At 32.4% G+C, this 26,390-nt stretch overlaps 2 protein-coding genes and 1 long non-coding RNA gene across 9 annotated transcripts; 2 read left to right on the top strand and 1 right to left on the bottom strand.

Moving 5' to 3' along the window:
- Positions 1–10,453: 10,453 nt before the first annotated feature.
- LOC125371147 lies at positions 10,454–11,902 on the top strand. Its single transcript, XR_007217437.1, has 2 exons — positions 10,454–11,205; positions 11,286–11,902. It is a non-coding gene; the product is annotated as an uncharacterized LOC125371147 (long non-coding RNA).
- Positions 11,903–12,527: 625 nt separating this feature from the next.
- LOC125371159 lies at positions 12,528–15,652 on the bottom strand. Of its 7 annotated transcripts, XR_007217478.1 has the most exons (6): positions 15,524–15,652; positions 15,295–15,453; positions 14,708–15,215; positions 14,492–14,575; positions 13,354–14,385; positions 12,528–12,884 (listed from the first exon to the last, which is right to left on the bottom strand). XR_007217478.1 is itself a non-coding variant. In XM_048379655.1 (3 exons), the coding sequence occupies exons 2-3, from the start codon at positions 15,051–15,053 to the stop codon at positions 14,214–14,216; spliced, it is 708 nt and encodes a 235-aa protein (XP_048235612.1). In that variant the 5' UTR covers positions 15,054–15,215; positions 15,295–15,436; the 3' UTR covers positions 13,348–14,213. The 7 variants fall into 7 exon arrangements, 1 of the variants encoding a protein (XP_048235612.1); XR_007217476.1 differs by having other exon boundaries at positions 12,528–12,887; positions 13,354–14,575; XR_007217474.1 differs by having other exon boundaries at positions 13,354–14,575.
- A 19-nt stretch (positions 15,653–15,671) lies between these two features.
- LOC125371160 lies at positions 15,672–25,940 on the top strand. The gene is made up of 2 exons (XM_048379656.1): positions 15,672–16,098; positions 25,716–25,940. Exons 1-2 carry the CDS (start codon positions 15,672–15,674, stop codon positions 25,727–25,729), a joined length of 441 nt encoding a protein of 146 aa, XP_048235613.1. The 3' UTR covers positions 25,730–25,940.
- Positions 25,941–26,390: the final 450 nt, after the last annotated feature.

Below are 26,390 nucleotides of genomic sequence, written 5' to 3'. Positions count from 1 at the left end.
TACTTTGCTTGTTGCCATATCTAAAACACAGGCTTTCTTGGGGTTGATTTCTAAAGTTAATAGGAAATTGTAGGTTGTGAACAACGCTTTTTATCTCCTACAGTTAAAGAAATTCTAATCAAAGCTATTATTTATGCCACTCTGATTTTTTTAATGAGCTATTTTTATATCTTAATTAGAGTAAGCAAGAAGATAAATCGATTACTGACTATTTTCTAGTAGGACCAATAGTCTAATGAATAGCACATCCATTAGGTTTCCGGGTCCTTTCTATGTCGAAGCAAGTCCTTTAACAGTATGGGATTCAAATACTTGTGATATGCATAGTTTTACACATATTTGCTTGCATATTATTGCGTATTTTCTTAGCAATTATTGTGCTTTTATTCCAAGATCACCCATGTTTTGTGTTCTTTTGCATTTCAAAAGAATTTATAGGACCATCATCAGTATTTGAGCAATTATAGATCAATACATGTGAAAATGGATGGGAATTCATCAAGATCGGATAAGAGCTCACAGTGCATACATTGAGCACGGCCTAGGTCAAGGCCGTGCTGATCACCACGGCCTGGACTCTAGCCGTGACCAACCATGAGTTTTTGGTCTTCAAAACATGGCACTTTGGGCACGGTTTCCGTAGCCACCACGGCCTCCAACACGGCCCGTGGTGGCTCAGCACCAGCGGGGGCACGGCCATGTGGAAACCCGAATTGGTGAGATCCGAATGTTCAGTCCAGGCCGTGCTGACAGGCACGGCCTTGACCATGACCGTGCTGAGACAATTGTATAAGGAAAATTGTTTTTTTCTAGGGTTAAAAAAGCAAGGAGTGAGAGAAAGACCTGGTGGCTGGTTCGATTTTTGCATAGTGTTGAGTTCAGGAGAGAGTTGCAAAGAGGAAGAACCCTGGAATCACAAGGTTCCAAGTGCAAAACAGTAGTGGAGCAATTCAAGGGGCAATTGGGGGGATTAATCATAGTGCAGATCCAGATTTGGAGTTGTTCATCCACTTCAAGAGAAAAGGGTGTACATGTTTCATTTTCATTATTCTTCTATTGTAATTGATTTCCTAGTTGTTTTAAACATGAACATGTTTATCCAGATTGATTAAATCCATTGGGATTTCTTTACTATATTGGCTTAATATTATATTGTTGGATTGTTTGAGTTAGTTTTGTATTCTTTTTGCTTTCAGTATTAATAAGATAATGCATTATTCATAAGACGTTGTGAATTGTGGTGTTTAGATTGCTTTATGAGATTAAGAAGTCCATTTGGCAATTGGAATTTTGAATAGCAAGAACTGATTAATAATCACTTAGAGATAAGGATAATTAACTAGCCGGATTAAGAATTAACAAAGCTTAATAGAGGCGGATTAAAGCTTAATGCTAATTTAAAAATCAATTGTTAGGAAGAGATTCCAACTTTAGGTTATTAGGTTTAGGAATTCGGTTATCTCGAGAGAGAAGCCGAATTCGGTTAAGAATTCCTCCACGGGTAGCATAATTGGACTCATCAATCCCTTATCTTTTGTTTGATTGCCAACTAGTTTAGGTTTTCTTTGGATTTGCTTTCTTGTCTTGGTTATTTCATTTATCCATTCATTCCTGCATCTCCCTTAGAACTTAGCTTGTAGCTATTAGTTAGTTTAGAAATTATTCATCATTCATTTTAGGTTAATATAACAAAGAACAAAGAAGTAGCTCTGGGCTTTCACTTTTCCGAGAAATACAACATTGATACTCGCCATGAGTGCTAGACTGCATCGATAGGTTCACTGCCTTAGATTGTAGCTAACACAAATAGCCTATCAACTTGTATGGATATAATTTAGCATTCCTTGCCAAATAGTTATGATGTATCCTTTCCAATCCTGATTCTCTTCTAGATCGAGTCCTCAAAAGAAAATATTTCGCCAGTCTTGATATCCTTCATAGCTCAGTGGTGCCTAATCCATATTAGGCTTCACACAACTTAATGGTTGTAAACAACTTCTCCAACAGGGTCTTCGTTCGGAGTTGGAAATGGCATATAGATTTTTGCACTTCATAATGCATGGATTTCTAATATATATCCATTTAAGGATCCATTTCACAATTCTGACTGAGTTACTGATCATCCAATTACTGGTTATATTCATGTTGTTCTTAATTCTTGGAAGATATCTTCACTATTTTCTATCTTTCTATGAAATTAAGCAAAGGTCATCATGAGAATTTCAAGTATTATCATTGATGTAGAGGACTCATTAATTTGGCACTTTCATTGCGTTGGAAATTATATGGTGGGTTCTGTTTATTATGCTTGGATTTATTCCTTTCAGTTAATTACTAATTTTGCAACCAATCCAAGGCCTCATTCAACTCATATTACATCTAAGGAAACTTTAGGTTCCAATAAAATTAAAATTTTCATTTGGAAAGCATTGCAAAATGCTATGTCAGTAGGTCCGGTCCTACAACTTCGACTTGGTTACCAAGGCTCCTGTCCTCGATCTGAATCTCTTGAGACGGCTATGCATTTATTCTTCCATTGTGATTTTCCTGAGCAAGCTTGGTTTCTTTCACCTTTGTGAAATCATTCTAGCAAGGTATATGCTTTAAGCTTTGCAAATTGTTGGATGGGTTTAACAGAGGATCTTCTGTGCATTGACAAGTTTGATGACATTATGATCCAATTAGCTTTTATGATGTGGCATCTATGGAAGACAAGGATCTAATCTTTAATCATTAGGCTGTAAGCAGAGGATGACTGAAACCACCTTTTTGAATTGGCTACTTCCTTTCCTGGGTTTCTAAGGAACATTCTAATCTTTAATCATTCTCACCCTCATAATATGAAATGATTTTCAAGGCCTCGAAGGATTGGGAAGAATTAATTAAAAATTCTATAAAAATTTTATTTATCTAAAATATATTCAAAAGTTATTAAATTTAATAATAAAAATATAATCAGCCAGTTCAATTAACTATTTATTTCTTAAATTAAAAAAATAAAACTGATTAATTAATCAAAAATCTTTTTAAATTGAACCTACTAGTTCAATTAACTAACTTTTCAATTCAATCATTAAGTTAGATTTTTTCAAGTTTTTTATCTTTTACTATTCTCAAAGCAGGAGACAGAGGTTCCTACTTTTTTTTGTGATATAAATCATAAATCTTTCATTTAAATCAAAAGGTATAACTTGATCAATAATAAAAATAAAGAATAATACAATTAAGAAATATAAAGTAAAATTCTTACTTAAAGAGTAAAATTTTATATTCATATTTTCCAATTATATTAACAGAGCTCTGTTAATTTATAACTCGACAATTTGCACCCCCCATTCAGTGGCTATTTTAAACCACAAACTAGGTCTTTGATCTTTATACGAGTCTGATTATAAGAACATCAAAAAAAAATTCTTATTATTAATATTGCATATTTATGAAATTCTGTAAATAAATCTATAAAGGAAGATTCAAATCCCATAAAAAATATAATCAAAATTTCCACAAAAATCAAATAGGAGGCATGTGAAAAAGTATATAATAGATTAGAAATTTTCTAGGACAAAGAGTGAAACTGACCCATGAATTTGTGTATAAGGGTTAACAATAACTTTTATTTCATTATTTTATTAATTCAATCAAAACCTATAAATCTAATCTATAAATATTTGATTTTTCATAATTCAATTAAAATTTAAAAATCTAATGTTATTTCACTTTTAAAAAAGTTTAAATTGGATGTATTTGACCTTTGGATGCAAATTCATGGAGCTATTGCTGAATAAAATTTAAATTAGATGTGTCTAACCTTAGATATAAGTTCAGAGGACTAGTTATTGAAAACAAATTTAAATTAGATGTATCTAACTCTTGGATATAAATTCAGAGAGCAAATTGACCTTTCATCCAAATTTTTATGTGGATAATACGGTAATAATTTAATAAAAACTAATAATTTATACGCTCATTATACAATGGCTATAATTTTTTATTATAAATAATATATAAATAATAATATAAATCAAATTTATAAAAGTTTAATATAATTTTAATATTTTCTATAATTATTTATAATAATAAAATAAATATTCTTAAATGTCTTTCTAAGATATTTTTTTAATATTTTAAAATTTTATTAATTTTAAAATGATTTCTAATGCAATAGTATAGAAACTATTTTTAAAATATTTATTAATTAATTTTTATTTTTATATAGATCAATGCTATAAATATAATTAATACTACTATTTTTGGATTAGAATTTATTGTTAATTAAAATGATTAATTTAGTATTAAAAAATACTATTTTTAGAATTAAAATTATTATTTAATCAAAATAATTTATTAATTTATTAATATAATATTAAAAATATAATTAAAAGAGAAAATAATAAAATTCTATATAAATTTTAAATTTTATGTGTTAAAAGTAAACTGTCAAAATAAATATTATATCATAAATATTAAAATATTTTATATTTAAATTAATATAATATATATTAATAAATATAGATTTAATATACAAAAATAAATAGTCTCTAAGTAATTAGTTTATTAGTAGATAATTTTTACTTCTTAAATTACCTCTTCTATATATTGATAGTATATGCTTGTTATCATCTTATATCAGATAATCACATAAAACAATTTTCAATTCTTTCTGTAGAAATTCTTTTCCGTTGTGCACCTATTCAACTCTGCCAGCTCATACATCTAAGCTTAAGACAGGTATATTGGAAGCAACGACCTGTTGTTATAGATTTTGTTTACACGTGGCCTCTAATCTCTTTGCCGACTAAACCTGATCACATTTCATTTTCCTTGTTTTTTTCCGATTTTCATAATGAGAAATCTGCTTATGAATTCAATGACTTGTAGCAGTGCCACATGGGTTATTATTCGATTTCACATTATTTAATTTTCTCAATTAGATTTGAATCATTAAATTTGTCCTTTTAAACGTCAAGTCGCGGAAGCAATACTGACGTGTGTTTAAAATGAATTGAATTTTTTGAGATTTTGTAGAATAAAAATAATAATTATTTTTTATATATGTAATAGTAAAATTTTTTTATTGTCATATAATTATAATTAAATAAAATTTATAATTATAAAAAAATATAATTTAATAAAAATTTGAGTATTAAAATATTTTTTAACTTAATATTTAATTATGTTAAGTAAAATGATAGCAATTAGACATAAGATATATTAATGTCATATACAAATAAAATTGATAAAAATAAGAAAGTATGATAAAGTATAGCATAACATATATATTTTTTAAATATCTATATATAAATATTACTATATAAAAAAATATTTTTTTAAAATGGGATTTAAAGAATTTATAATTTATTATAATACAGAGTCTATTTTTATTTACAAGTGATCTAAATTAAGACCGAAAAGATTAACACGCTACAAAAATAGCTAATAAAAGAAAAATAATTAAGAAAGAAAAATATGATACTTTAATTCTTTATTAGTAAAGTAATTAAATTACAACTAAAATTAAAATTTAATGATTGAAATGAAATAAATTAAAATTTTATGATTAAAATAAAATTAAATGTAAAATCTAGTGACTATTTATATTATTATTTTTAATAATAAAAATTATTAAATAATAAATTATCTTGTATAATTGAAAATGATTGATAATTAAAAAAACTGATAGTTCAATAATAAGATGCTTATAGTTGTTTTCTCTTCTTCTTTTTTTTTCTTAATCTACAAGTTATTTGCTTCTAATCCCATAAAAATAATATTGTTGTACAAAGTTCATAATAGTTTATCATATCTTATTATATTATAAGTCAAACTATTGGGACAACAATTTTATAGAAAACCGAATCAAAAGCTCTTGAAATTTGATCATTTCAAATGCATTAAAGTAGTATTTACAAAGAAAGAGTTTCATTTTCTAAAAATATGTCAATCAATTTTTAGTCTAGCCTTCAATATTCTTATCCAATCACTTGATCCAGGGATTCTTTTCTAAAAAAAAATAAAGTGCTGATAAAGGAGGTCCAAAAACATGCATTTTAAAATGATAATAAATATCTAAGAATCACTAATAAATAAAAAAGAAGGATTAGATTAATGAAGAAATCAAAATGGATTTTCTCCGTTGGTATAATTTTTGGTTTTATAATTATGTAAATAGATACAATTTTGAGATTAAACTATTAAAATTAATCCTAAAGTGACATTACGTACCAATTTTACAAAAATGGCTATTATTGAAAAAAATAATATTATATTTTATATACTTTGTTTGTCTGAAGTATATTACCAAATGTGGTATTTAATTGATTTATTAATAAGCAAAACCTATTTCACTACTTCTTTTTCTATTTCTTTATAATATTAAAGTTGTTCTAAATTCTCACCATTGCCATAATCTTCTAACATGCTTTCCGCTTTATCAATTCTTTTGATAATCGTACCTCCCACCTCTCCATCAGCACTGCCACTCAAATCTCTTTCAAACTCAAGTCTTCCAATTTAATGTCGTTTTTAGTGGCTATGATCTTATAGGTTTCATTAATGGAATTCATCCCCATTGAATCTTACCACTACCATTGACATTACTTCAACTCTAGAATACTTAGCTTTACATTAGACAAGATCAACTAATTGTTAGCATCAGAATAATAATTTAGATGATTACTGAGTTTTATTTAAATTATAAAATTTTAATTTATTTTATTTCAATTATGAACTTTAATTTTGATTATAATTTAGTCATTTTATAATAACGAATTGACATGTCATATTTGTCTCTCTTAATTATTTTTTTATTTGATTATTTCTGCCATGTGCCTATCTTTTATTTAAAAATTAAATTAATATACTATTAAAATTAAATAATTAAAATAAAGCATATTAAAACTTATTACTAAAATGAAAATAAATGAAAAGTTCGGTAACCATTTATATCATTATTGTTCTTAGCGTTATTACTTTTTAACTCACACTCAAATTTATTGCAGATACAAAAATTAAATCATTAAGAGGTTGCACCACACAATTAAAATAACAACTATGAATCATCAACAAAAGCAAACAATTCATTCGTAAGTACTAGTAAAATGCTAAAATTATGTCGATGAACTTATCATCCTTAAAATTCTTAATAATGAATATAGGAATCTCTACTTTGTCATTTGAGTTTGAGAAAGCTTGGTCCTCGCTCTATCAACAACTTATTAATCATGAAGCATACCTCCAATATAAATTTAAAGGAACTCAAAGGTCTCACCAGAGATAATCTTACTTATAAACCATTAAATTGCTCAAAAGCTAATACACTATCATAGTTATCCTACGTATCTATTTATAATCTTAACAAAAAAATATAAATTTGGTGTTTTAACTTTTCTGTTTTTTCTATCTTGGTGTCTAAACTATTGTTTATTCAATTAAGTGTTTGAATCTATAAAAGAAGTCAATATAATATTTATAGGCAGTTTTACAAGTTAAAATGTTTATTTGACTTATTTTGAATAGTAAATTGAATTAAATACTATTTTTTAAATTAATATCATATTTTCTCTTCTTTTTCTTATTTTTTATTTATTTTCAGCACTATTTTTTAAAATTTTATTTCTTTCTCAAAAGATTAAAATAAAAAAAAAGTAAAATTATTTTATTTTTCTCATTCATTCAAATAAAAGTTGAAATAAAATAAATATTATTTACTTATTCTTTTATTTTTTATACATTCACCTCAAAAAATAATAAAAAAAAATTATATTATATTTTTTCACCTTAAAACAATAAGAGAAGGAAAAGGAAGGTATTAAGTGTTCTAAAATAATAATTTTTTTAGAAAAAAAAAGATGGTGAGTAATTTTAAAAAGAAATAAATAAAACTAAAAATTTAATCCAACATTTTCTTTAGTGCTAAAATAAGATTTAATAGAAAGTAGAAAAAAAGATTAAAAAAATTAAAAATAAAAGAGAAAAGAAGAAATAGAAAAAATTATAAGTAAGGATAAATAAGGATATTTACATCATTTCAAGTGTAAAATAAATTAAATTATTATTTTAATATATAAAACCTATAAGAGATTCCATAATATATATAAATTAGCAGGTTTATACATTTAAATAATTCAAACACTAAAATTGAAAAAGAAAAGTTAAGAGACCAAGTTTATAATTATCCCTAATCTAAACCACCAAAATCATCTTATAAAATACCACGAACAAAATTCTTACCACTTCCATCCTTATCTATCCACTCATAAAATATAATAATAATATAAATAGTCATTGGATTTTGCATTTAGTTTCAATTTGGTCTCAACATCTTAATTTGTTTTATTTCAATCAATCAACTTCAATTTGGTCACAATTTAATTATCTTGAAAATAAGAAATTGAAATGAAATAAATTAAATTATCTTAATTTCTCTCTCTCTCTCTCTCAATTACTCTTTTTGATTGGCTATTTTTATTATGTGTCAATCTTTCATTTCCGAAATGACTAAATTCAAACGTTATTAAAGTTGAATAATTTAAATAAAATAAAAAATTAAGTACAAAGTTCAATGACCATTTGTACCATTATCCCATCATAAAATATATAATCCAACTTATAACCGTGCACATATACCTCAACAAATGTAGTATTTATAGTAAACAAGGTCATATAGCTAAATAATACACCTCTTTGAAATATATTCTTTAGCTTATTCTCTAATTTCAACCCCACCTCATCATTCTAACCTTACTCTCAGAGCTCATTTTACTACCACCACCAATCCCATCACTCTTGGTTAGGTAATTTTACTCGAGTGCATCTCACTCTATCATAACTGACCTTTAAAATCTTTCCCTACAAGATAACTCGGTCAACAAGATGATCTATCAATAAGATCTTCAATGGCTGACCTGATCTTCGAAGTACTTGTAAGAATGGTTAGAAAGTGCTGGACAAGGTTGTCTGGCCACTTACTCCGATGATGAAGTCAGTAAGTTGTAAAGGGTGGCTAAAGTGTATTGAGTGTGTCAAATAGCATGTACCTATCAATAATGTATTATGATTCCTTATATAGACGTTGGAGGTCTTCTCATCCTATTAGGAGAAGAACTCTGTAGATGTAGATCGTCCTAATTATAAAACTTGTCTTTTTTACTGTTCATAGAGTCCTAGGTCGAGTTGGGCTCTTCGATTAAGACCGACCATGAGACAGTCTCTTAGACTTCCTGTTATAGTGGAATACAAACTTGGTCAACCCCGTCTTTCTCGATCATAATAGGTTGGCTTATAATTCTTGGTTATCATTAGTCCTCCCCTCTTTCCTGAGAGTATTTATGCTCGATAGTTTTTGCTTTGCTCGTACTCGGTTAACTCTGCCATTTAACAAGCTTGATACTTTATAATAGACTAGTTCAAAGAATGTTTCATTTGTGTTTGACCAAGTCTTTAGGAAGAGGTGAGCTTGATTGTACTGTTTAAATGTTAAACATTTGAGACGCTTGACATGCCCACTGATTTTTCGTACATTCTTTCCATAATTAAGAGGACCGTTTTCTATTTATGACTTATCAATTGTCGGTTATACCCTTACGCTCTAGAATTTTGGTAAGTACATGAAGGCTTATAAGTTCCTCTTTTTCTCTCTTCTTACCACTTTTTGGCTTTTTTGCATTTCATCCTCTTCGTTAGTTTGATATCTCTTTCTTGCTCCTGGGTTTGTTGCGAGTTTTTGCCTTCTTTCCTACTCTCGACTTCACTTCTTTATGCATTTATCACCAGTAAGTTTTGATTCACTTTTCTTCTTATTTTTCTTTGTTTTCATTTTCTATTTCCATGGAGTCGTCCCAGCCTCCTTCTTAAAACTTATTTTTTATGTCTATTGATGGGGATGAGTTTGTCCAAACTCGTTCCCGAGATCTTCCTAATAGCAGTACTGTTGGGAAGAGGCCCTCGTCTTACCAATAAGAGGTTGAGGGTTCTATTTCTTCCTTCGAGGATGGTGAGAATGATCACTATCTTTACCTTTCCAAAATGACTGACCTGACTTGATTATGTCCAAGCTCTGTACAAAATCCCAACCTCTTATACTTTAAAAGAGGTACCAAAGGACTTTCTAGGTAATAGCGTTCCCAAGTTCGGGCATATAGTCCTATATGAGGAGTACCTTAAAGTCGGACCTAGGCTTCCATTAAACCCTTTCATTAGGTTGGTAATTCTTGCCATTAGTATGTCTATAGCCCAATTTCAGCCGGATTCAATTTCGTCTACTTGTTGCTTTTAAGCAATATTGTAAAAATTCTAGTATAGTTCCAACTCCTTACTTTTATCCAGTTCCTTAGTCTTCTGAATATTCTTTCATCTATTTAAGAATCCGAGCTGGGTCCATATTTTTAGATGGACTTATCTTGTCTGTTCATAATTGGCGTCACCATTTTTTCTTGGTCGTCCATAAAAGCAATTTTATTGATCTTCCGACAAGATGGCATATTCCTCCTCTCAAAAAACCTACAAAACTTACTCTAAAAACAAACCTTGTAAATAGGGAAACTCTAATGAACATCATAAAGAAAGGGATCGATTTACCCGTCTCTCCCTTGATTGAGAAATTCCTTTATGTGCTCGACACTACTAAACAAGGAACCAAGCTAGGTGTCAGCTATTTAGGTATACCTACTCGGTACTTCTTGTTCAATGTTTTTTCTTTTATTTTTATATACGTTTTTATGAATTTGGCCTCAGCTTTTCTATTGTGCTTTTTATAATAATTTATCTGAAGCAACTAAAGAAGATTAAGCTTAACAAGGGCAAAAGATCTGCTAGCTCTTCTTCAGCTCCTCTTGTTCTTCCCTTAAGTCATGGGCAACGTGAAATGGCTGAGGACAACACTACCATCTTTGACCTGAGTTTGGGAGCTTCTGCTTAAGTTGCTGGGCTATCTTTAGTGCTGCGCTCTTCTTCTTTTACTATGAGCTTCGAGAAATATTCTCAATTGATAGACGAGGACGATTGTGTTGAGGTGGACACTCCTACCTTAGGTCGATGCCCTGTTCCTTGGCCTTACTTGGAGAAAAAATACAAAATTGGGTCGACCGTCTAGACACCTCCATTGGTCGAGGAGCTTGGGAACTTGATAAATTGTTGGGCCAACTTGAAGGAGCTCGAGAACGTCCATCCTTTCGAGCTTATGCTTAGAAAATGTCTCTCCTCTTACAGGTAGACTTAGCTTTACTAATCTAAGCTTTTTTATTATTCTTAACTATTTAACTTTGGACTAATATGGTGCTTTTATATAGGTTGTGACCTTGGTAATGCTCGAAAGCATTACAAGAGGCAACTGAGCGAGCTAGTCTCTTATGATCGGATAAAGGCTGAAAATGTTGAGCACATCCTCAAAAGCAATCTGAAGAGTTTGTTGTGAAAGAGCGAAAATGGGAGGGTGAGCTCCAAGCCTCCAATGGTCAGGCTGAGAGCACTATAACCCAATTCAGCTCGATTACGGTCGAGAAAAAGAACGCCAATCTTCGGATCGCTAAGCTAGAGCTTGAATATGCTGCCATCACTTCAAGGTTCACTGATTAGACCTTGGTTAGCGAGAAACTAGAGGCTGAGAACGAAGGCTTCTACTCGGAGATGTCATCTCTCTTTTCCAGCTACGAGGAGGCAGTCAAGGAAGCTCTGAGGGCTAAGTTTTTAGATGCTGATATGACCTTCCTAGAGGAGCTGGACATCGAAGAGATTGGCAAAAAGGCTCGGGAGAGAGCTGATCAGGAAGCTGACGAGGGTGAGCAAGCTAGGGCTTGGCGAGGTTGCCAATATAATTTCTCTTTTGGAAGATGATTTTATTGTAGAGGGTGACCTCAATGAAGCTTTGTAATATACTTTTTGAATAATAATGAAATATTTTTCTTTATCTGATATGAACTCTTCTATTTTCTGTTTTTATTAGGAATAAGGTTTATTTTAGCCCCTGAACTTGTAGCTGAAGTTCAAATAACCCCTTTTGACCTTTTTAGGCCATTTTAACCCAATACTTAGCAGAATTAACTCAAATTATCCCTTTTTTTACAACAAAATAGAAAGTGAATTGCACTTCCCATTATAAGCCCGTGAATGTCATAAAAAAGAAATTTTAATTTTAATTCTTAAACTAAATCTAATAAATTTATAATTATTTTTAAAATTAATTATAAATATTACATACTAAAGAATTTATTAATATTACCTTCACATTCAAACCCACCACCCTTTTAACACCGTGAACACTGCCACCATTGTCAACATCGGCAAGTAGCAGCAATAACGACACCATCAACAATAATAATCCTGCCATCCTAAAAATAATAATACAATCAACATCAAGGCTATCAATAGTAGAACTCATTAACATCAATCTGAAAGTCTCAGCAATTGTACTATCAACATTAATAACACTACCACCGCTACTGCTATTCTTACCACTACCACCGTTATTAATACCACCATCAACAATAACAAAACCACCACCCCAAAAATAATAATATCATCAAATAACAAGATCATCAACAAAAGAAATAACCATTAATAACTAGAATAATACAAATCGTAAAGAAAAAAAGAACTAAAAAATTGCCATCATCATCAAAGCCACAACTATATCCACAACTATATCCACCACTATGTCAGTTTATTTTCTAAAACAAATCAAAAAGAAAAAAACCAAAAAATTGGAGAATCAATGCTGATGCTTCAGTCACCATCGCACAGTACTTCAGTCGATGATGTCGCCCGGTGTTGCTGCTTCATTCGCCGCTGCTGCTTCAGTTGCCGTCACCAGAAGCTACTGCTTCAGTCACTGTCGCACAACTATTGCTTCAATTGGCATTGCACAACTGCTTCAGTCAACATCGCCAAATCTACTTCAACACCACCCATAATTTTAATGGTGATGATTTTTCTCATTTTTGTGTAGGACTTGATTTTCTTAGTTTTTGTTCAATTTTATTTGAATTGTTTGTTTGTTTTGGATAGAATTTGTTTCGTCAGGATTTGAGTGGATAGATTTATTTATTAGGAAAATAAAAAAAAGAGGTATTATTTTCTTTTTTCTAGCTATTCTTATTTTTAATTTCAAAAGAAAAAAATGTATTAGTAAAATAATCAAGTGTATTTCACTCTCTTTATTTGTTCAAAAGAATGGTTAAAATGAGCCAAACTTGCTAAATTTTGGGCTAAATTGACTAAAAATGTTCAGGGGCCAAATTGAACCTTATTCTTTTTTGTTAATTTGCTCATGTAGTGAAACACATATGTTTTGTCTTTTATCATAATCTTTTACTAAGTATAAGAACTCAGTAATATTTAAGACAAGATGAAATATCATACCTGAATAATATTTTCCAAAGTGTAAGAACTTGGTAATTGTTAATACTTTGTGTTGTATGCTTTGATTAGAGCTCGGTGTGCCTAGAGTGTCGTCTTTGATATGGTCACTGACCTACAATACAATCGGGCTACCGCTGAACTAACCACTCTCACCCCTCTTAACCCGATCTAACCCAGTCAGTTTATCCGCCAACACGAGCGGGGCAATGGTTGATGAGGTGCACATTTGGGCAAGGACAAGAATTAGTTTCAAACCTTTGAGCCCGTCATCTTGAGCAAATAGGAATTGAGCCATCAGACCTAATTGCAAGACATAGAGACATGTGCAAGAATTTGGGGCAAGCTGACTCATGAGTCCGATAAAGGAAGAGAGCTCGAGGCCGGGCCCCTGAGATGCGCCCGAATGATGGATATTCCCAAAGAAAAAAAGAACTTGAGATCTCATGCAGCAAGGAAACCTCCAAAGGGGCTAACATCAACTCGTCAGTTGACTTCAGGTAAAAGCTAAGGATGGATGAGAACTCCTCAAACAGAAGGCATACTTCCAAAATGCCAAACTGAAATACATAAGCCTCAAGATCCTAAAGGTTGACAGCCACATGGAGAAAAGGGAGATACAGGCAGACATCCCGGAGATATCTCAGGCTGGCGAGTGGCAGTTGTAGTAAGGCCCATGAACTTTTCTTGAATCGCTTCAATAGAGGGAGCAAAAGGTCTTCGGAAGCCTCACTCATGGTAAGAGAAAGAGATGGCTAAATAGAGGAAGTCACCCAAAGGTTATGTAGGAAATGAGCACCCAAATCGACCTCGTGCAAGCTCAACCTTATCTTTATGCGAGCTTAGGCTAACCTGACACAAGCTCAGTGCCATAATGGACAGATAATGGGATTTGGGGCCAGTGCAAAGTGGTTTGGGCATCCTTGCAGGCACTCAGATCGGACGAATGTGGCAGGGAAGATGTTATGGAAGTCCTCAGCATCGTTATTCACACACCACATCTCGGTGATACGGGTGCTCTTAGCTTCCCTCTCTCTTGAAGATGGTGCTCCGTCCAAAGCAGCAAAAAAAATTACAATTAGCAAACATTCACATATCAAACATATATACATAACATTCATGATATTCATAATAGACGCACCTGATAGTCCGCATGCCAACCCAAGGCGAGCGCCCAAAACCCCTTCGTGATCCGGTACGACTGGTCCACCTATTATCATGGAACCTGCATGCAAATAAACATGTTAGTGAGTCATTAAAAGCAGAAAATCACGATGCTCACCAAGTAGGGCACTCAAATGAGAGGTCCCGCTGAGACTATAGGCTGGAAGGAAGTCAGGGTCGATTAGGGACATACGGAGGCGATGCGCCCGCCCCGAGGCATAGAAATGATCACCGAGTGAGGGGAGAAAAAATCTCTGATCACCATGTGCAGTGACGGTGCAGTAAGAGCAGCAAGTGAACTCACGCCTGGGCTGCGCCCTCTTTCGGCTTCCCTCCGTCGGTGGTGGCGTCCCACCAGTCGGCACATCTCCACTCGGACTAACCCACCTGAAGGGTAGGAGCGCAACAAAATCAATGTAAGAGACCTCCAAACTCCCTGCTCCCTCAAAATAGGAGACTGCTGGGACCTCCTCTAGCAGCATATCAGCCAGCCTCCCTGGCGTGATGACTGTCCCAAGATGCGGCAATGGGAATAGCATAAGCTTAGCACCTAGTCCAACTCTCCAATCGCATATCCGGTTGCCAAAGTACTAGTGCCGGTACATAGAGCTCTCCATCAAGAAGTGACACTCGTCAAAGGCTGTCGCATCTACCATGGTGGTAGACCAGATGGCGAACTTACCCCACGGGTCCATCCACACCTGTACAAATAACGAAGATAAAAAAGAGATACGCAATAATTATGAAATTGATTTCAAATGATTAATTTCTTATTTTTACCTCTATCTAGGTGACCGTGTTCAACCGCTATCGATATTGATCCAGTTGATAGGAGCTCTCTAACTCTAACCATGCATTTACACAATGGTCCATAAAAGGGTATGTCTTGGCGCTAGCAGGAGCACTAATCTGTAGCAGGTGGTACTCATGCGCCCAGATCTGAAAGAAAAAAGACAAGACAAATAAGTCATAAAATAGGCAAAGGAAAATAACAGATCAATAAACTTACTAGGAGCAAGTTAGCGAAACCGCCAACCCTCGCACCACCACGACAACTATGATCCATGAAGCGGTACAGCTGGCAAAAGGCCGCCCAACCCCAAACAAATGACGCCATGGAGTTCAAATTCATCAGGCTCATCAAAAAGCTCAAATGAATGGTTGACTCTACATCAGCAAAGAGAGTCGCTCTGAGCAGGTACATCAGGAAGCTTTTGGCATACTGGTCTACCTCATTGCCAAAAAAAGTGAAGAGCGCATGGGGAAAATTTGTGGCTCCCTCTAAAAGACCTCGGCATCATGCTCGAGGCACCTTCAATAAAAGACTTTGGTATTGCACCGAGGTACCTTTAATAAAAGACCTCGGCGTCGCGCCTAAGGCACCCTCTAAAAGACCTCAGCATCGCGCCTCAGGCACCTTCAATAAAAAAGACCTCAGCGTTGTGCTCGAGGCACCCTCTAAAAAGATCTTAGCATTGCACCCGAGGCACCCTTCAAAACACCCCATGGTATGGCGCCCACAACGCCTCTTGAAGGTCCGTGATAGTGCACTGAAGCATCCACCAAAAGGCAACAGCAACCAAGGTATGATTCTCATAACTCTTACTTTGATCAAACTCATGCTTTTCAAACTGCTTCATAAGACCATTTTTCCAAGCATTCTTTCTCCAAAGTAGGGGGAAAACTATTATTATTAGAAATCAAAGACTAAAGTTATATAAAGCCCGATAATAGAAGGTCTAGTTGGCTGTAGAACCGAAATATGAAAAGGAACCGTAACCTTGACTCTTAGGAAAATTGCCTAAGGAAATAATAATAAAATAATAAATATTAAAATGACCAAAAATGCCAATTGAACAATGGTGATGGATCTACAAGGTTACACTCGCTCGGGCTCAGCCTAAGTGCGTGCGAGCTCAACCTAAGCTCACATGAGGTTGTCCAAGTAGTGCGCGACCTGTGACCTCGCGCCCTCCCAAGGTGAGCTCGCACAAACTCAAACTAAACCCGGGCGACTTCAACGTGTGATGCGCGTGAGTCTAGTAGATGACATGTGGGCATGGGCTCTACATCTGACCTCACGCATGTTCTTCCTTGAGCTCGCATCATGCAAGCTTAGCCTGGATAGAGGTTAGCTCTTACCTAACATGTCGCTCATCCATTGGCTGGCAGATTTAGGTGGATTTTTCCCTCCAAAAAGGGGACAACACTTGGCAAACTCTATAAAAGACAAAGCGGAACTTTATGTCAAGGGTTGGAACTATTTGGATGTGAAACTAGTGCCAAAAAATCAAATTTTTTGGGAAAAGAGAGCTTTTGGTGATTTTCTAAAATTTATTGCCAAAAAAAATTTCTTCTTCAAAAGACGAAACTCAAAAATTAATTTTTTTTTTTTGGGCAATCTTTCTTTAAGCAAGGTTATTTCATTTTTCTTTTTAGATTTTGGGAAGATTAATTCGTTCTCAAAGAAAAATAAAGTTAGACACTTGAGGGCCAAAATTATTCTTAACTCTATTTTCTTATATATTTCTCGCATTCATCGCATCTAAATTTGGTCAATTTTCTTCTATTTTATTTATCTAGTTTATTTATCATTATTGTGTATTTGCTCTATCCCATGCATCATAATTGTTAATTTTTACCCACGCACATGTTTCTTTTCTCCATATAAAAATCTTATTTGAAAAAACTTATGCCATTTCTCATTTTCACCATCTTTTGAGTAGGTTGAGCTCGTGCGAGTTTAACCCGTGCTCATGTGAGGTCAACCTCTTTCCCCATATATTTTTTATCATTTTATTTATATGCCTCTGTGTTTTGACTGAAACGAGATCGGTAAATGGCCACAAGGATTTGAACCATTAAGCTCGCGTGAGGTTAGGGAGCCCAAGGCCTTAAACCGACATCGTTTAGCCCTTAGATTCATGTTTGGTGTGCTCTAGGGACTAGGCTCTAAGCGCGTGCAAGGTCACCCTTTGCTCACGCGAGTCCAGTGACCATTTGAACTCAAACAGAGACTCCTGGGGTTAAACAACATCATATTGATCATGGGTAGAGTTTACAGTCTGACCTCGCACGAGCTCAACTTGTGCGAGCGCGAGTTCACTCTCTCTCTCTTCCTCAGTAAATGGGTTAGCTTCAAAATGACATCGTGAGCCCCCTTCGTGTCATGAGGGACTAAGCTCGCGCGAAATCAGCCTATGTGATGAGACAAAAAATATATTCTTAAAATTATTTCAGTATGTTGCTCTTATTTTTATTAAATTTTATTCTTGCCTACTTTATTTAAATTGCCTGTCCATTTAACTTGCTTCATTGTGCTTTTATTATGCTTTAGTTCTAACCCTAAATGCAGAGTAGTTAGCCCATGGAAGTCTGTTGCCTGAAGAGGACCAAGATTTTATTTGCTTACCTTTTTTATATTTAATTTGTGATTTGTACTAAGGCCACAAGGGCCATTTTCATGCGTAGTATTCCCCTCATTACCCCTGTTTTTGTTAATCCCTTTTTAGTTCTATTCTCCTCTTTTTTCTATATATGTTTAAATTCATGCTTAGGATCTCCTCACATATAAATAAAGGATAAAATTAGACTTACTAAATGATGTGATCACCCCACATGCAAAGATAATAAAATTGAAAGCTTATCAAAGTAAGCCCCCGCGTCTCGCATGTTTTCACCTAAAATGCTAAGGCTAAAATGAATCTCACACTATATTAGGGTTAATAAAAAATGTGAATAATTTGGACGTCATGGCATGCCAAGATAAAACCTAAGGCACCAAAGTGCCTCCCTACTAGGGTTAGTAAAGGCACCAATGTGACTCCCATATAGGACTAGTTAAGGTACCAAAGTACCCCCAGCTTAGGCTAGATTCTTGGCTCCTCACTTCACATGCTAAGAAAGATAAAAAAGGTTGATCAATAAAATGAATATAGGATAAACCTAGACTAAGATAATTTTATTAGGATCGGCAAAAACTCATCTACTCTAATGGAGGCTAGCTTCACCTAGGCTTCACCGCCTAGACAGATAGGGGTGCTTTCAAAAAACTTCCCTATTCGTACCTAACTTTTCGAACCTAGAATCTCTAATTTTAGGGAGGAGGAAACTTAGGCTCTCTGCAAGGGGTACAAAGCCGTCATCCTCACTCCCAAACTGTGCCGATCTCATCGGGTGGCGACTCCTTCTCCGAATGGTCTTACATTTCATAGTCCCTTAGGCTCTCAACTGAATGGCTCATTTCAAAACGGGCCTAGTACAAAGATTGGACCTTGTACCAGCAGTGGAAAAGCCATTTGAAAAAGTTGGCCGCTCACACCTATTTTAATGTTAAAATTATGAACAATGACTTAGTGAATCCCCCAAACTATCATAGAACTCCAAAGGTGGAAAGCTCAGCTTTTCGGAGAAGTTTTATACTAGGATATTCGAACATAGAGGGTTACCCTTAGAGAGAACCTCATCTCTCATTATTCTTCTTATACGGTACTTTTCTTGAGATTCATTTATTCTCTTATTGATAGTCTCTTCGATCCATGCTGAACCATGAGTTTGAGAATCAAAACTCTCCTTCTCTATGTCTCTAGCTCGGTTATACGTTTTTTGAGATCTATTATCCTTTGTTCAAGTATTTGTTATCCTTATAATTTATATGGTCGGTGGTGGACCAATATCAATAATATGCTCAAATTGTTGCAGAAACTAAACTAGTGCTTGTTGGCATAGTTTTCCTTGCGAGAGTCTGAGCTAGGACACTCTCATAACATTTCTTTATCTCCTCCACCTGCCGATTATACATAATAACATCCTTTGGCGATGCTTTTCGAGGACTTTAAGGAAGACCAGGTGGTGGAGGTCAGCTTTGCAATGTAATAGGCAACGAGAAGAATGGTGGTTGAGACATAGATGGTGGATATCACTGCCCCATCTCCCTTTGCCAAACAACTGAAAAATCCTCCATGGGTGGTGGACCTCTCTAGGTATAATATCATTGAAGATTTGCTTGGTATGGGTTGCTATCGAAAAGATTTCTTCCCCAAGGCTGGGAAGACGGTTTAATCGGTTTAGGAGGACTTAAGGATCGTTGATTGATTTATTAAGAGATTGAATGTTTAGTAAGTGAATCATTGGTTCCAACCCAATGGTGGAGAACATCCCCACTTTGATCTTGGCTAGATGCCATTTAGCTTGATGAGGTAGGAAATATAGCTTTTTGCATAGAAGTTTCCTATGGAGGATGCTAATTGATAACTCAGTCAACAAGATGAGCTATCAACAAGATCTTTGATGGCTAACTCGATCTTCAGAGTACCTGCAAGAATAGTTAGAAAGCGCCAGATGGGGTTATCCGGCCACTCATTCTGGTAATAAAGTCAGTAATTTTTAAAAGGTGGCTAAAGTGTATTGAGTGTGTCAAATAGCATGTACCTATCAATAATACATTATGGTTCCTTGTATAGACATTGAAAGTTTGCTTGTCCTATTAGGAGAAGAACTCCATCGATGTAGGTTATCCTAATTATGATAAGACTTATCCTTTTGGCTATTTGAAGAGTCATAGGTTGAAGAGTCTGACCATGACACAGTCTCTTAGACTTTCTATTATAGTAGAATGCAAACTTGGTCAACCTCATTTTTCTCAGTCATAACAGGTTGGCTTTTAATTTTTGGTTATCACTACATGACACCTCAGTTGGAAGTTATGAAATATTAAGTGGCGATGATACAAGACTTCCTATTACGCATAAAGGCTCCACTACTCTTTCCTCCATTTTAACTCTTTTGTTCTCTCTAACGTGTTATATATAAAAGAATTTCATATTTGTTGCCATATTTCACTTATAAAATAATGTTACTATTTAGTTCTTTAATGATAATTTTTATGTAAAATATCGATCCATAAAGCCAATACTTCTATAAGGCATGGCTAAGAATTGAATCTTTCTCATAACGAGTGCCTCAGCAGAACCCTAACTCCAATACTAGCAGCATTTCGGCTCTATTATTCTAATAGGTCTGGTGCCTAGAGAGCGAAGCTCAACAAGGGTCCTTAAATTCAATCTGGACACTTGATTCCCAAATAAGTCGGCATAGAGAGAGCAACGCTCGACCAGGGACCTTCCTCTGGCAGTCAAATTTTCATAGCCGAGAGAATTGTACTCGACCAGGGCAAATCCCAAAAATAACCTTTTACTATCTGTCTCTGATTAATACCGGTGCACACACGGTCATGATGCAACCCACCAGGTGGCATGCTCTACTGCCACCTCATCCCAAAATTACAATCATAGCATCAATAATAATTATAAATAGTATAAATCGTAAGCAAACATAATAATTTAATAACATATTAAAAATTAATTAAATAACCTCGAGTATAGCAAACATGCAATTTATGTGTTATAATAATAAATAATAATAATAATAATAATAATAATAATAATAATAATAATAATATAACAATAAATATGATAGCAAAACAATGATAATAATAATATTAATGATATCGATAATAACAAAAATAAATTTACTAATAATAATGCTAATAATACCCATAATAATTATTAGTCGAATGAAATTACTAATAATAACGATAATAAAATTAATAATAATTATTAATCAATTAACATCGCATTTAATTTAGACATGACAAATGTACAATTGATTATATAACTTTAACACACAGTTTTGTTGCGCTCTGCTGTCTGCTCCTACGCCTCGAGTGGAGCTAGCTAGACAGACGGATTATCTATTCATGAAAATACTTAATTAATAATATATTTTTAATTTTTCCTAGGCCTAGACTCATAGATTAAACTGCCTAAGAAATTTAGACTCGAAAATTGTACCAAAAATTCGGCAGAACCTCCTCTAAAATATAGAAGTTTACTCCCCCTATACCTCCTAGATACACTTCAAAAATTTCACAATTAATTAACGGGAGTCGGGCTACCAAAACTATATTATTTTTATTCGACTCCGCAACACACCATGGATCATAATTAATTACAGGTGGTCCATTATAATATTTATTTCACAACCACCTCTATCACAAAATAAAACAATAATTGATCATACCAATTAATTTGTAATATTTATATCTAAATCATAAGTAATTTAAATTAAATTATTTATAATTGATAATTAATAGTAACAATATTTTTAAAGTTATAAGATAACTCTTAAGGTCCAAAAAATTTATATCGAGTCGAAAATCTGAAATCCTGCGTTTCCAAAAAACACCAAGGTCCGAAAGTTAGTACTGCCAATTGTGTCGGATTTCAAATCCTGATGCGCCTACATGGAGCTTGGATTGCAAGAAGTCTGAAATCACGGCCAAATCACACTGGAGGACGTTGGAGCGCGGCCAAAAAGGCACTGCTCCAGTGTGACTACACCTAGGCTTCTAGAGACGATGAAGGCTGGAGGAGGAGCTGTCCTTGGGTTTCAAAGGGTGGGGAACACAAATCCGCCGTCGGATTTAAAAGGAAGAGGCTACAGGTGGCTGGTTCCATGGTGGTAACGGGGAGGAGCAACTCCACCCACAAGCCGACGTCAAACATCGAGAAAAGGAGAAGAGGAAGACGACGCTGGAGAGGAAAGGATAAGAAGAAAATTTTGGTGGCTTGATTGGAGGTGCAGGCTGTGGAAATGGAGGTAGGGAGGAGGAGGAGGAGGAGTGTGACGTCGTGGAGGGGGGGGGGGGGGGGGGGGGGGCGGTTTGTGGGGGCGGGGGCTTGAGTGAAATTTTCCACGAGGTGGGAGATGGAAAAATGTATATAAGCCCCCCTCCTTAAAGTATATTGTTATAGTAAAATCCTTTTATTTTAATTATTATACATATGTATGTATTTACACACATATACACTTAATTATTAAAGTAACAAGTAAATGCTAGCTTAAACTCTTAATAATAAAGATAAGTCTATAGAATAAATAATTTTTTAATATTTAGTTTAAATTAAATCCAAGTAAAAGATAGACAAGTATTTTCAAATAAAGCTAGTATAAATATAAATAAGATTAACTTACTCTTTTAAAACCACAAATCTAAATTTAAAATCTACCAAAATCAATATTCTTAAATTATTAGATAATATTAAATTAAATTAAATGGTGTGCAATTTAACTCTAAAAATATTTATTTACCAAAATTCCTCTAAAAATATATTAAAATTAAAATTTAAAAATTATAAATATTACATGTGTGAACTTACTAAATATTTACAATTGAGTACATATAGAAAGTTGTTCAAAACTAAATACCGACGAGAAATATTAGATTTCATATCATTGATTTGAGTAGATTAAATAAAATAGAATACTAAAAAATTTTTAAATATTATTGACTTCCAGTCGAGTTATTATATCATTCCACCACTACCATCATTATATTTTTATCAGTTTTTCTTAAGAAGATCTTCTCCAACATTATATAATATTATGCCTTACAAACCACCTACCACCAACATTAATTATTATTAAGAATGATAATCTTAATGATTAATATTTTTACTTATAATATATATAATATAAATTATCTTATTATTTTTATTTATTTTTACAATTTTAGAATTTAAATAAAAAAAATTTCCTCTAAAAAAAAAAGATTTTCTTCCATTCTAAAAATATATTCACATAACTTTTTGTTATTTAATAACTATTTCGCACAGATATATTAATATATGTTTATTTTTTATACTTAATTATACCTATTAAATATTTAAATATTTTATTTTTAGATTTTAATAAAGTTATACTTTTTTTATAATTCTTGATCTCTCTCAATATCTCTCTTAATTCGAGAATCCAAGATTTGAATCGATGTCATTTCATTGATTCCTCCTAAATTGCATTGATTTATTCTAAAGATTTCATTTCAATTAGAATTTGTTTATACCAGAATCCTGCCTAAACATCCATGGCTAAATGGTTTATCCAAAAGATAAAATTGATATAAACAACTTAAAATCTATAATCGACTTATTATATACACTCGACTATAAATATTTATTAACTTTATACAAATTAATTTTTAAAAATGTAAATATTTGATTATTTAACAAACTCATACATCATTTTTTAATTATTTCAAAAACAAAAAAATGTCTTATTTGTTTAGCGCCCGTGGTCTTACCGTATGCTTCAACTTTATTTCTACTCTACATTACCTTTATTATTCTTTAAGGGTCAATCATAATGGATCCATTGGATTGTTCCACCTCCACTTGTAAGTTGTAAGTCAAAGAACAACCCAGCAGCCTATACTGCTATTAAATTAAAGAAAATATTATGAAAACGTGGCACTAGTTTGACGTTTATTTAAACAATTATAATCTTTTAATAAAAAAACTCTGCAATTTGATCTTTTTATATCTTTATTGTCTAATATATATTATATAACTTATTTGTATAAAAGTATTATTATTGATCAAGTGATATAGCTAATAATTACCGATTTGAACTCATATTAAAATTAATTTATGTATTTTAATTTTATCAAAAGTAAGATGATTTAATTTTCAAAATAAAAATATAATAGTAATTATCTAGAAAATAATCTTATTAAGTAATAGAATATTTTATTATAAAAATAAAAATAATAATAATCAGTAATAAAATATTAAATTTAAAAAACTTAAATATAAAGCTTTTATTGTCTAAGTAGAAAAGCAACAAATCACTTTACCATTGAATTAAAGCCGTCTTTACTTGGATATGACAAAAGATTGCCATCCAAAATAATGATAGTGACTAATTCTTTAGCAAATAAATCTTGGAGCCGACTTGGCATAAACTTAGTCTTTCAACACAAAAATAATATTAAAAAAATGATCAAGCATGTCATGCCACTCTTATTAAAAGTAAATTAAAAATATACTACTTTTTCATGTCTATCTTTATTTTCTATATAATTATTATTTTTATTTTATATGTAATCTCTTTAAATTTTTTTAAAGAAAGATTTTTCACATTTTTATTAATTAACAATAATTGATGAGTGAAAAATTTTAAATTTAAATTCTTTATTCCGATAGAGTGGATTTCACTTTTAAAATGAATATAGAGAAGTAATGACTTTTTATGCATTTCAATGTCCATTGGCTCTTTTAAAAATAAAAATATTTATTAATTTTATTTATTGACTTAGCATTGAGATTCTTTGACTTTCACAAATTAATAATTTTTTGATTTTTAAGTGAAAGATATAATTAATTATAAGATAATAGGTGATTTCCGGATCGGATAGATAGATCAGCAGGCATAACGCTTTATGGAGTAAGGGGGGAAGTATATTTTTAGACTAGCCATTTATCTTATTTTTTATATGTTTTAAAATCAAGAAGAAATTTAAGAAAGAAATAATCTCTCTTTCAAAAAAAAAATTATCACAATTGCTCAATCAAAGGGCGTTAAAGTTGCTGATTAGATTTTCCATCTCAAACTGTTTTGTCCACATCCATTGTCATCAATCAATGCTTTTGTTGATTCTTCGTTAAGAAGATGGTTGATACTTATAATTTGCCAACTGAGGCAACACTATAAGATACATTATTTATTAAAACACATAAAAGAAAAGTCTTATGTTTCTTGAATAATTACTTAAGAAAAAGAAAACCAACAATAAGAAAACTATAAACTTACCAAACCAATGAAGGTGGATTCGAATGCTGGCCGTGAGCAGCATCTTATCAAACTTGAAAAGATCAAGGCGAACCAACCGGTTCAGTTCGATTGTTTTTTTATTTAATTTCATATTTTAAAATTAAAATAATTTTTATTTGATTTTATTTTATTAAAACAATACAGTTAATCCGAATTCACCAAATTTAGAGATGATTGGCATGGTAAGTCGGTTTGATTTGTCCAAAATCTAACTTGCCTAGATCTTAGTCGTTATAAAAAGTAAAAGATTTTGAAGAAAATTTTACTAAATTATCCTTTGGTTTAACGTATTTTCATTTTAGCATTTGTGATTTGATTTATGTTATTTTGATTTATTGAGAATATATGACAATTAGCAAATAAGAATCATTATTGAATGCCACATCAAAATTTTTTTAACGGTATAGTGTAATTTAACCCGTATTTTGATACTGTGCATTTTATGCATACTAATTATCATATTTTCTTGGATATTATTGAAGTATTTATGCTTAATTATGGATTTTAAATGTGATTATTGATTTTCATGTTAGAAGGAACGCTTTGATGCAACATGAAGCTGAAAGGATGATATTTGATGAGTTTTCATAGAGATTGATGCTTTGGGAATTTTGGATAAAATAGAGAAAAGATGGCAGAAGATCACTTCAGTTAGAGCGTGCCCACGGCATATTCCAGAAATCCGAATTTGTGAAAAGAAGCTTAAAGTGATACTATTTGCCATGTGACTTTTTAATTTATTTTTGGGAATGTTTATTTACTAAAAATCCCTCACAACTTAAGGTTATTTTAGGAATTCTCAGGAACCAAGTTTTTCTATGAAAAGAAAAAGATGAAAAGAGACAAGGAGAGTTTTTTTTAGGTTTTGGAGAAAAGGGGGCTGCAATCTAGTTTTCTTCCTATCATCCATTGTTTTCCTTCTTTGCTTTATTTTCTCTACAACAATTATGTGTGGCTGAACTCTTTTCTTTCCAACTCAAGGTTACTTAAGGTTTGAATTCATATGGGTTGTGAGATTTAATTATTCTTTATTATTTTCTTAAATCTATTAATATTCATGTATCTTCTATGTCTATTAGGAATTCTATTTTTGTTGATTGTGTAAAAAGGCCTATTACTCAATTATCAAGATAGTCTATACCAAATTAGAATATTAAATCCGTAATTATTTAATTATTCTAACGATTAGTGGTAGAATAACATACCCA

The sequence above is a fragment of the Ricinus communis genome, chromosome 9 (assembly GCF_019578655.1).
Source record: "Ricinus communis isolate WT05 ecotype wild-type chromosome 9, ASM1957865v1, whole genome shotgun sequence".
In the NCBI taxonomy this organism is placed as follows: domain Eukaryota; kingdom Viridiplantae; phylum Streptophyta; class Magnoliopsida; order Malpighiales; family Euphorbiaceae; genus Ricinus; species Ricinus communis.
Note: the sequence above shows the minus strand (reverse complement) of the source record. Positions and strands in the feature narration are given on the sequence as shown.